This window comes from Monopterus albus, unplaced genomic scaffold, assembly GCF_001952655.1.
Source record: "Monopterus albus unplaced genomic scaffold, M_albus_1.0 scaffold346.1, whole genome shotgun sequence".
Taxonomy (NCBI): domain Eukaryota; kingdom Metazoa; phylum Chordata; class Actinopteri; order Synbranchiformes; family Synbranchidae; genus Monopterus; species Monopterus albus.
This window is the reverse complement of record NW_018128226.1, coordinates 15022-27701: the sequence shown is the minus strand read 5'-3', so window position 1 is coordinate 27701 and position 12680 is coordinate 15022. Positions and strand designations below refer to the sequence as shown.

Sequence of the window (12680 nt, the reverse complement as noted above, 5' to 3'; positions counted from 1 at the left end):
TAGGCCAACAGAGAGACAGGGCCTTCCAGGAAACAGGAAGTGGTCCGTCTGCCCGCTGAGACTATAAGAATTCAATTAGAGAAATTAACTGTGATAAGAAACTGGCAGCGGTGATATAAAGATTTCTCTTTCCAGGCCCCAGCGTTAGTGTGGAAGCAGCAACAAGGACAGCTCAGAGGGTGGGTGGAGGTTCTTTGGGTGGAGCTATGCGTTTCCCTCTGGGACCTGCTCAGGTCACATGCCAGGCGTTAGACCGAGACACAACCTGCATCTGTTCTGCCCTGCTGTTACAGAACAGTGTGTTTCTGAAGTGACAGTTATAGCTCTTTACTTCACACGTTGAACAGAGTGTGTGAAGATGTGTCATGTGTCGTGTTTCCACTGTGCACACTGGCTGTTCAGTTTGTGCAGCGCTGGATAATATTGCCAGGAACTGTTTGTCTTTCGGTCTGGTTGTGTGCACTCCACTGAATCAGGGCTCCTTATTCCCTATGGCCATTCAGGATGCTGCTCATCATGTACACAGGCCTTCACGGTTTGGCCCCCTCCTACCTGTCTGACCTCCTTCACCACTACAACGCCATTGTTCATCTGATTCAGGTCTTCTTTCCATCCCGCTGAGGCCTAAGCGCTGAGCCTGGGGGGGACAATAAAATGTATGATTATTACTATGATGGCTGTGAGACCTGGGTATCTGTCTCTCCACTCGGGTTGGTTCGTCCTTGTCACAGAGTGTTAGCAGTGTGTGTTTCCACATTAGCACACTGGTGATACTGACATAGTGTCTTACATTTCCTTGTGAATGTGTTGTCATTGAGGTAAATGTTGATCTGGTTGATATATAGAGCATCTCTGACTATAAACATCCTCAGGACATTATTATTATGATTATTTCTACTTTCTGCTGTTTGGTGCTAGAGCTCTAGTCTGCTGCAGGAGTCGGTGTCTCTCTTTGGGTCTGTTTGGGTCGACAGTATGTTGGATCAGGAGTAATTATCTTCTTCAGACTGGGTTCAGGATTGAATCAGGTGCAACATTCTGGACTTGGTCTGCTGGTGTATCTGTCCCTTTAGATGCTGCTTCCATAAACAACAGCGCTAACACCTGCTGCTGGCTGCTGCAGCTGCCAGACACGTTTCTGAGCTTACAGAAGTTTGTTTTTCTATTGATCTGGAAATCGTCTCGGTCACTTCCTCAGTGTCTGTCCCACTGCTCCATTTTAAAACAGCCCCTCCTCCCCTCTGTTCATCTCCCACCTCCTCATCTTGCCTGTGTTGTCCACCTGCATCCTGCTCGACCCTGGATCTCCTTCACTGTGTCTCTTGTCATGACTCCTTTTCCCTCATATCCACATGTGGACAGCTGCTGTTGGTGAGCTCATCCTCACCATCAACCTGTATTTAATTACTTGACTTGCAGAGAAGCTTTCTATCAGTGTGGAGTACTAGCAAACCCTCATGACTCCTGACTTCAGCTTCCTGTGTTTATTGCAGTATAAACAAAAGCCTGGGCCCAGTAGAAAATATCTAAGTAATATAATAGACTCATGTTTTATCATTTTTTATTTGGGAACTCTTGAATCTGTAGAATCAGAAGAAGCCGGTGTGATCGTTTGCACCAGATATGTGTCACACCTCGAGTCAAAACAATCAGGGTAGGAGCAGGTAGCGTGCCGTGCTGGTAGCACCTGACTGATGATGATGGGTTTCCCTCTGGATCTCCTGCAGCACATCACATCTCACTGGGTCGCCGCTCACCACCCTCCTGTGAGGGAGTGGTGACCCAGATGGTAATCAGGATGATACACGATAGTTTGGTTTGCTACAGATCACATGGCTGTATGGTCACAGTGCTGTGAGAGGCGGATGCTTTGTGGTTTCATTAAACAGGAAGTACTGAGATGTGTTTACAGCACCACCTTTTACTTCGCTCTGTGTCTGAGGTCGGGATTGTTACAGACGGTTGTTGCCACTTCCCTGGTTATTTACCCACAGCAACGAACTGCTTTCCGTCAGCGCCGCAGTCTTCCATCACTGTAGTCTGCAGTGATCCCCTGTTCTCAGCTGTAAATGAGTTATTATAAAACACCGTCACACTTCTCCAGTTGATTCTTCAGCCCAGTTTGTTTGTAGGCGTTCTGAGGAAAATGTGTCAGATTGGACTTATCCAAAATTCATGTGACTCCTTGTGCGTGCTGCAGCGAGTCTGCCAGGAGCATCCTCTGCCTTTTGTTCACAGTATTGATCACTGCTGTGTATTGGTTGGTTGGTGTTAATGGGCCCCTGAGGCTCCACAGTTGTATTATGGAGAATTGTGCTGCTGACATGAAGAAGATTTATGTTTATTAGTCCTCTATTGACTCTACTTTTAGCCTCGCTCTCCAGGGCCTGTAATTTTCATTAGCTCTCAGTTATGCATGATGCTATTTAAGTTAAAGGGGAATTCCACAGATTTCAGATCAGTTCACTGGTCCTGTACTTTGTACTTATCCTCATTCATCCTTTTTTTGTAATGAAATCAAAAGACATCTTTGGTGTAAATTGATTTATTCTGGAGGAGTGGATAACAATAATAATAATTTCTGCCAAACTCAGCAGCAAACTGCAGACAGACACAGTTTCTGTGGAGACCAGCTGGTGACCACAGTGCAGCACTGGCCAGATAACGAGCCTGATATTTCGCTCAGGAGCTGATGGAGACCAAAAATCATGTAGCTGTGCATCTGCTGGATGTGTAAACAGCCGAGTGTTTGCTAACACGCTGGCCCAAGCAGCTGTGTAACACTGACCTGAACACTCATCCTCTCCTCTTACACTGTACCAGCAGCCTGTTACCTCTAGATTTAACAGCATCGTGTCTGAACTGGGCGCACCCCATTCGTCACGTCCTCCAGCTGAGGACATAACAGCCCTCCACAGTCAGCCTCCTCTGGGTGTATCGGCCGGGCTCGCTTATTTTATTACTGTGCGTTACTGTTTTCAGTTGCTGCCCACTGGAGTTTCTGCAGTTTGCAAAGTGCCAGAGTGAGACTTGGCACACCACAAAGGTTTTCAGCATGAGGGAACTGCTGTAAGAGGAAACTGTGTTTTCTCTCTAAACACACCTACTTCAGTTCATGCACTTGGCAGATTATGTAATTCTGATTCTGGGCAGTGATGTTTGATGAAATGCAATGTAGAGTTTTATTTGCTGCCGATGGAGGTGAGAAGGAGAAACCTGAGCGTTTGTCAGGAGTCACTGTCTCACATTCAGCCTTCAAACCTGATCTTTGTTTAAACGTTTTACCTCCAGAGAGAAAGAAACAAAACTCTGTTATGAATTTGTCCCTGTGGTGTTTGTGTCACTGTGGCTTCTGCGTACTAAGCAAACTCTAAATGACTATGGTTTTATATGGAATTGAAACATCAGTCACAGAAGTTAGTGACTGTCAAAATTAAGGACACACTGTAGAATTATACTGTTTGTACTTTTCTGTAATTTTGAGGCACTTCAGATGCGTTGGTGGCCTCAGTTTTTAGTCACTACATAAAAACACGGTGAGCCTATAAGACAAGACACATGCTGTGGCTTCCAACCAGCTGTTGCAGTCCTTTGCCACATTTCAGACATCTAAGAGTCATTTGACCAAAGGAGGTTTGAGGCCAGAGAAGTCAAATGATCCACTGTTACACAAAAACAAAAAAATCAAAGATTAGTCTAACAACACTGTCTGTCCTTTTCCCTCTTCCATTTATCATCTCACGAGCCCTCAGGTTTATCTGGGGACCCTTTAGAGGGCCCTGACCCCTAGGCTGGGAACCACTGGACTAAACAGGCTCCACCTGGAGCAGCTCCAGATCCACACTTCAGTATCAACAGTGTCAGAACCAGTAGAGTGATACTTTACTGCTGATACTTTATATGTTGTTGATAATGCTGTCCGTGAAAATTCTCAGTCGTCCAGGTCGTGGTACGCTGAAAAAAACCTATCAGAAGGCATCTGGACGTAGTTTTAGGTAGAAGACGTTTCACCTCTCATCCAAGAGGCTTCATCAGTTCTGTCTGACTGGTGGTGAGCAGGAGGTGTTTATCCCACTGGGTGGGGTTCCAGTCCTTCCATGGCCAACAATGTCCCCTAACGGCTGAGTCTTTAGGGTCCAGTGTCGGTGAAAGTCCTTACCTGTCCTCGAACCCTCACATGTGGACTGACTGACACCTGTTGTCCTGGTGTGAGTTAGGGTAGAACTGTTTGGGAAGAGATTTCACCATGTTTTGTGTCTCTGTGTGGTCATGTTTGTATTTGTTGAACATGACCTTTCAGCAGCCTGATTGGCCTGTTCACCAGTCCTGCTCTGGTTTCTGTGTGTAAAGGGTTGAAACACATCCTGTTTTGTCTGTTGTGTATGTTCAGATTCAGCACTGCCACTGCAGAGGTGATGCGCTGCTGCGGAAACTATCAGAAACACTTTGGTTGGACGGGAGGAAGCTACCCTCTTGTAATTTCCTGTCAGCGTTTACCCCTGGGACGAGTTCCCAGGCTGCGTTAGAGGCTTCACTCAGTGTTAGTCATGTTCAAGCACTGATACAGATGCGACTGAGGGAATGAAGCAGCTTTTATTTGGTTCAGATATGTCGGTGAGTTTAGTGTGAGCGTGCTGCTCATGTGGTTTCAGGTTGTGCTGTTTTTAATTCATGCGTCCATCTCTGCTGTCAGGGCTTGGCTGCTCCCTTCCCCTCAGAGCCCCCTCCTGAGCCAGCCGGCCCCAGCTCGGGGATGTACAGGCTGGAGATCGAGCTGAAGAGAGGACACAACCTGGCTGTGCGAGACAGACAAGGTAGAGCTATGTCTTGTCAATTTATTCTTGTTCGTTTCTGCTCTTGCTTTTCTGGATCTGTGAAGCTTTGTCTTCTCAGGCACCAGTGATCCATATGTCAAGTTCAAGCTTGCTGGTAAAGAGGTGTTCAGAAGCAAAACCATCCACAAAAACCTCAACCCGGTGTGGGATGAGAAGACGACTTTAATAGTGGACAGTCTGAGGGAACCTGTGTACGTAAAGGTAACCTCCAAACACACACACACACACACACACATGAAGATGAATTCCCACAGGAGAGTCAGTGGAGATCTGCTGTTGCTCCTCTGTAGGTGTTTGACTATGACTTTGGCCTTCAAGATGACTTCATGGGTTCTGCCTTCCTCTACCTGGAGTCTCTGGAGCAGCAGAGGTACTGAGCGTCACTGTTGTGATATTCATGCCACTATTTGGCATCATTTTTGTGTTTCCTGGTTTCCTGGTCACCTCACAGTGAAGACAGGACTCCAGGAAGTTACTGGGCCAGTTAAGGAATAGTTCCAGCATGCAACTCCTTGTAAAACCACAGATTAAACACAAAGCGCTTTGCAGGTGCTGAGCCCAAATGTTGGTCTGCTAGTGGGTCGATTCACCACTTTGGTTCATAGTAGAATCTCTCAACAGTTATTGGTTGGATCATCCTGACACTGATGGTTCCCAGAGGATGGATCCTGTCCACTTTAATGATCCTCTGCATTTTCCTCCATCCATCCACCATCAGGGCAAAGTTTAAATTTGTCCAAACCTTCAGCCAGACCCAGGCTAGCTGTTTCTTCCTGTTTCCAGTCTTCATGCTAAGCTAAGCTAACTGTATCTTCAGCCAACCCTGACTGAACATACAGATATCAGAGCACTGTTGATCTTCTCGCCTAACGCTCCCAGCCTGTCAGACTATTTCTATGGCAGCAGCTCACGCTCAGACCTGTGTGTTACAGGACCATACCTGTAACTCTGGTGCTGAAGGACCCTCAGCACCCCAGTCAGGACCTGGGCTCCCTGGAGCTGGCCGTCACCCTGACGCCTAAAGACAGCCCCACTGAGGAGCGGCGAGACTCGACGGTACGTATCCTGGTGACCGCCTCTCGTCTTTGTTCTCTCACGTTGTCTCAGTTCAGTTAAATGGAAATTTGATCTATTTTATTAACGTAGCAACTAAATATGTTGCTATGCAGCTACTGTATTACATTAAAGATAAGCGGGTTAACGCAGTAAAACATTTGTGATGAGTGAGGCTGGATTTTATGTTTTCAGTTAAAACACTGGAATTTCTCCTTTTTTCATTATGTGGTTTGTAGTTTTAATTGTTAGAATATAAAAATGTTCCCATTAAATGTTTGAGAGCCTGAAACCAGCAAATGTTGAGAAGTTTGTTTGTATTTAAATATATAACCAGTTATTATATTCTGTTGAACCGCTAATCAATTGATCGGCTAATCCACTGGATCCCAACCTGAGGTTCAAAACCTCCACATAGAGCAAAAGAAGATTGTAAGATCAACAGGATGAGAAGGCAGAGAAACATATTTCTGTTGTATAATATTATTTTCATTTGACCAAACTCACCTCTGATCTTTACTGTATTTCTTGTGGGACTGGGGATATTTTAAGGTGATTCAGGTTCTTTAAGAATTCTTCTAAACAAACCAAATAACCTTTGGTGCAACAGTGGCCACGAATCCTTTCAGCACCACTAAGAAAATACCATTAAGAGAGTATTTAGTGGTGGAGGAAGTATTCATATCTTGTATTTACTGTAAGTACAAGTACTAATACCACTGTGTCTGTGAATGTCTGCAAATCCTCCCATTTGAGAAGCTGGAACAATTAAAAGTTTAAGATTTTTACATGAAAAATTACTTCAGAATAGTTCAGTTCATTTCTGCCAACTGACAAATTGTTGGATGCTTTAATCTATGACAGCACCAAGTTCTTCATCTGTAATGTAACTAGTGCCTAAATCAGATAAATGTGGTGGAGTAGAAGTAGAAATGTGAGGAGCTCCGGTCTGCGCTTTGGTGCAGGACTTCAATAAGAGTGTGTCAGTGACTTTCCACCACCACAATCACACAGGTGTCACTGTGAGAGTTTAGTATCAGTGAGTGTCTGTGCTGCCATGTGTGTTTCCTGCGCCAGAGGGAAGTCACGATGTATCGGTGGAAGCCTCGCGTGAATCAAGTGAGCGTAGCTGTGGTTAGGGTGTCAGTGACTTCCTGTAGCTGAGCCCTGACAGACCGTTTCCTACTTCAGCTGTTTTACTATCAGAGCCAATAAACTCATTGCTTTCAGTTTTCTTATTAACATTTGGTATTAGCTAGTTTTCTGGTGGTTGTACGGTTCTGAGCTGCACTTGTCATTTGGATTAATGAGTGTGTCCACCTGATAAATGTTAGGTTAAGTTGTGGTCCGGACACAAAACATGAGCTTAAAGACATCAGAGCTGAGGGGAGCTGTAGATTCAGCTGATCATCCAGCGACTGCACTCTCACACTGGCCTTACATTATTACTGAAATAGGAATCACAGCCACTTTAAACATGAAATATTCAGCAGTAATTACTTTTTACATAGTTTCTGTTCATTCACTTAGATCCTTCATAAGTGTCAGGAAATGGTTTCCAAATGTGTCCTCGGCACTAAGATTTTAAACATAGTCTCATTCATGTTTTATTCACTATATAAATTAATTATACACATAGGCGTAGTCTGTGCTGCAGCTCCAGTCAGAGAGCAGGAGAGACACATACGACAGGGAGGCAGAGTGATGGAGGAGACAGAGACGAGGAGCTGACATGAGAGAGAGTCAAACAGCAACAGAGAAACAAATACAGAAGAATCAACACTGAGGACACAGAGCCCAGAGAGATCACAGTCTCGTTAAAGCTAACGAGCTCACCTGTGAGGCCATAGCCATCCTGTGGAGCTGAACTGAAGCAGGACACCTCCTCTTCATCACTTTAGCTCCCTGCAGTTAGAAATCTTAGAGCCTCCCCCAGTGGCTGTGAACTGACTGCACTGAACCCACATGTTGTGCAGCTTCTAGTCTTTTCCCACACTTGAAGGAATCAGTTGAAATAATGCATTTTAATGTATGTCCAGACCATGCTGCTCAGGAGGTCCTGGAAACGCTCCTCTAAGGTAAATCATCACCAGCATCCTCTGTGTGTGCAGCCACAGCTTTCCATCCGCTGTCCTGGCAGGTTCACGTTGTCACCGCTCTGTCCGTCCTTTGTTTGTCAAAGGTTTTTTTATGACGTAGAGTTTGAGCAGACATCACGCATGCTGTGCACTGAGGTCCTGAAATGTTAGTTGTTGTTGTCGCCGTTGTTTTTTCCACTGCCTACAACCAGGGCCTTGTTCTTCCAGCTATGTCGCCACACTAGCATGATGTTATCAGGCTAAGGAAACACAGTTAGACCACTCATCTGAAGTGAAGTGGATATTCTGTGTCTTATTAAGAAACGCCAAAAGACTTCATCCAATACAAACGAACAATGAAATGCAGTTGTAGCTCACTCTATGATACACAAACACAAACTCTATAAACACATATTTTCTGTGTAAATGACAAAAGCACTTTGTCACAGTTAGAATAACTGAGGTGTTGTCTGGTTTTAGTGGCCTGATGACATTTATTGTTGGTCTGTCTCATCACGATGAGGTAAAACTCACCTTAACGTAACTGCACTCTACGGCTCACACTGAAGACGGTGCACGGCACTCGCCATTCACATCAAGCTAACTCAGTCCACATGTGAAGAACAGGGCCTTTTCCGTATTGCATAAATAAAATTCAGTGTGTGTGTGTGTGTGTGTGTGTGTGTGGCCCAGCAGCAGCAGTCAGCATGTCTCTCAGAGCTGCATCGGAAACCACAGCTGTGGAGAGGGATCGTGAGCATCGCGCTGATCGAAGGTCAGAACCTGACTCCCATGGACCCCAACGGTCTGAGTGATCCATACGTCAAGTTCAGGCTGGGACCGCAGAAGTACAGGAGCAAGGTCTGGTAGCTCCGCCCTCTGTGGCGGTGGAATTTTACATCTGCGGATGAGGTTGTTGTTAGTAGTGTTTATTCAGGTGACAAACCTTGTTGCTGTTGTGTGTGTATGTGTACAGACTGTGCCAAAGACCCTGAGCCCACAGTGGAGGGAGCAGTTTGATCTACATGTGTATGAGGAGACAGGAGGAGTGCTGGAGATCACGGTGTGGGACAGAGACACTGGCAGGAGAGACGACTTCCTTGGACGGTCAGTCGCTCTCTGTGACTTTGTGTTAGGAAGGTCTCCTTCCACCTCGAGCCTCCAGGACAGCTGCAGTGCTCATCCTTAAATTTTAAGTCAACATGTTGTAGATCATTTTACACAGAATTTCTGTTGCTATTCTACCAGTTGCCTCTGTTCTAAATTATTAAAGATAGTTTTAATTGATTTTTTAACATTAGTTAAGACACACAGTAAATATCTGCAGGCCATTGGCAGTGAAATGATGAATCTCTATAGCATAATCATTTTGGGTGGCATGGTGTAGCAGTGGTTAGTGCTGTCTCCTCACAACCCGAAGGTTCCAGGAATCAGTGGTATAGATAATGGATGAATAATCATTTTTAAACAGTACAACAGACACCAGGGAATCACACCAGGGTCGGTGTGTCCATTGTGTCTACTGTGTGTGTTGTGTAGGTGCCAGTTGGACCTCTCCACGTTAGCTAAAGAGCAAACCCATCACCTGGAGCTGGCGCTGGAGGAGTCCCAGGGCTGCGTGGTGTTGCTGGTCACACTGACCGCCTCAGTCCACGTCTCCATCGCTGACCTGTCCGTCACACCGCTGGATGACCCGCAGGAACGCAGAGAGATCCTCAAACGATACGTAAGCAGCGTCTCGTGGCTCCACTGACGTCGGCGTGTGGATGGAGTATCTGCTGAACATTTTTCTGTTGTTGTTCTTCTCCAGGGTGTGTTGAAGTCGTTCTCCAGCTTTAGAGATGTGGGCATAGTGCAGGTCAAGGTGATGAGAGCAGTAGGACTCATGGCTGCAGACGTAACTGGTACAGCAAAATTCTCTGTAATGTGCTCATCATGCATCCAAACACACACAAGCTACAGATCATCAAAATATTTTTATGCTTTCAGTTAGAAGACATTTTGGTATAACAGTACTGAAGACATACATGAAACTAGAGATACATGAACCAGTAGCACCAGGACACAGCAGAACGCCCTTTCCATTTCACCGTCATTCAGATTTCCCTCCTCGTCTTCTCAGGTAAGAGCGATCCCTTCTGTGTGTTGGAGCTGAACAATGACAGACTGCAGACACACACTGTGTACAAGAACCTGAATCCAGAGTGGAACAAAGTCTTCACCTTGTGAGTGACCGGCAGTCAGCATTTCTCTCCAGTCAAACTGGAACATCAAACTGCTCTGTAATCTCATCTTCCAGATGTTCCTATCAGTAGGTCTGCTGTCACTGGTGACTCCCTTCAAGGATCATTCCAGTTTATCACAATGTGGGTCTTATCTTCTTAGTTTCCATCATCATTGTTGTAGGTAATAGTAACATTGTACTCGCTAAAATAATAAAAAATAATTCATCCATGCCCCTACATGAGCGTCCACATACTTTCATACACATTAACACAAGGCCACACTAAAGACGGCCTATTCAGATGGATCTCTGGGACACATTACTACCTCTAAATATAAGAGGGACTTACAAGCAGTACAGTTAAATTAATAAAGACTAAAATACAAAATAGTTCTAGCAGATGTTATAAATGTCTTTATGCCTCCACATTAGCAGCGTATGTCGCTCACAGTCTTGTGGTCATGTTTCTCTCACCCTCTCACTGTTAGTAATGTGAAAGACATCCACTCCGTGTTGGAGGTGACTGTGTTGGATGAGGACAGGGACAGGAGTGCCGACTTCCTGGGAAAAGTCGCCATCCCACTGTTACGTGTGAGTGTCACTAGTGCATGAGAGACAGGCTGTGTGTTAATATATGTGAAACGTGCAGTTCCTCTTCAAAGTGAATAAATCCAAACTGTGATTTCTGTCAGATCCATAACGGAGAGCAGAAAGGGTACATGCTAAAGAATAAGCAGCTGACAGCACCGACCAAAGGAGTCATCTACCTGGAGATCGATGTCATCTACAACGCTGTGAGTGTCGGCCTGCGCCGTGGTGCTGGGATGTCATGTAATGCCTGGTCTCGCTCTCACTTGTGTTTTCTCTTCAGGTCAAAGCTGCTCTGAGGACTGTGGTCCCTGCAGAACAGAAGTACATGGAGGAAGAACCGAAAGTCTCCAAGCAGGTATGTTTATGTGTATTTTAACTATTGGCACCGATGGGACTGGAAATGCTGTGCAGTCCAGTAACTCTAAGCACCTTCTGGTTCACTGGTTACCTGCTTTAAAGGCAGTGCATTGTAATTACTTTTTTTTATTAATGGTCCAATAAGAAACCTCGTGAAAAGTCCTGGAGATCATGGGCTTTATATTTTACATTCACTGTGCAAGGTCAGATTATTAACCAGGCAAAGTGGGCAACTCCCACTGGGCCCCCGAACTCCAGGGGCCCTAAACTGTGTCAGCTGATTGTGCAAGTTTAACTCAGTATACAGTTTTTGGGAACAGTCCATTTGATTTTGTATTAATCCTGATCCAGGAACCTTTAAAGGATCCTTCATCGTTGTGAGATAGGGACAGTTTCAATTCTTTTGCTTCTTACTTCAGACACAATGCTTGGGGAAAAAACTGCACGATAGCGTCCACGTAAAATCGATCCGAGTAACTTTCCAGATCTGCTGATCCAGAATAGGACTCACAGAAATCACATCAAATCACAACAGACTGTAAATGCACACATGTAACACACTCTTCAACACCATCTTTACTTTGCATCACTTCTGGTGGGACGGTGGAGCTTAGGTGACAGTCGACCACCTCCGAGCCCAGTGACTCTTATTGAAGATGTGAATCTTTAAAACAACTCACAACTACTGTGTCTCAGTAGATTACTAAAGCAGGAGGAAAGTGTGCATTTGATTGGGACTATTTTCTGCAGTGGATGAATCCACATTTGGTGTCTATATGATCACTGACTGTATAGAAAAGGGACAAACCCACCGTGACGCCACCCACTGGTTTTCTGATGAACTGTTTTGAAGCACTGGCTGTTGCCATATTGGCAGCGCTCCACTCCTGCTGCTAGGTCTAATCCAAAAACGGACAAAGAGGCGGAGCCTAATGTGGTGCTTGTTCGTTTTATATTGAAAAGAGAAGACTAATAAGAGGATATATATTTCTCAATGTGAAATTTATTATGCATTAACGTATCAAAATTAGCATGTATACATGGATCTTCACTGTTTAGGATAAAACAGGAAAAGACTGTCCTCAACTGGTTGGTATACAATATTTATATGAAAAAATGCTACTATCTAATTGGTCAAAAACTGTTGGGGAGAAGCTGTGGTTTAGACTTAACTCTCCCGTCATTGGTCCCCCATTCTGGTCCGATCTCGTCACTGGCGCGACCTTGTCCTTAAACAGACACTTTGCACAGCCCACAACGCTTCTTAGTATCTTATCAAACCTCAACTCCCCTGGCTTCAAGGAGCAGAGGGAATAATGGGCTCTTTTAGGAAAAGGCAACAAATCTAATGAAAACCTGTGGGATGATTAGACCTTGGAAAACCACTCAGTGCACCAGACTTTTTAATCATAAGAGAGCCTGAAATATAACACAAGTTTCCAGTGTCTCCTACAGAAACTTATTTTCTCTTTATTTTAGTGAACATATAATTGGGTGAAAAATAACTACATAAACATATCTGTGACATGTAAGTATGTAAAC

The 12680-nt window shown here is 44.9% G+C and overlaps 1 protein-coding gene across 1 annotated transcript; it reads left to right on the top strand.

The window, feature by feature from the left end:
- Nucleotides 1-4461: 4461 nt before the first annotated feature.
- mctp1b (multiple C2 domains, transmembrane 1b) lies at nt 4462-11136 on the top strand (the record flags this gene model as incomplete). Its single annotated transcript, XM_020625120.1, has 14 exons — nt 4462-4614; nt 4694-4814; nt 4894-5036; nt 5126-5205; nt 5768-5891; nt 7928-7966; nt 8660-8827; nt 8943-9073; nt 9506-9692; nt 9777-9870; nt 10089-10191; nt 10679-10781; nt 10883-10984; nt 11062-11136. Coding segments are annotated over exons 1-14 (1503 nt in total), but the record flags the coding sequence as incomplete, so codon positions are not given.
- Nucleotides 11137-12680: the final 1544 nt, after the last annotated feature.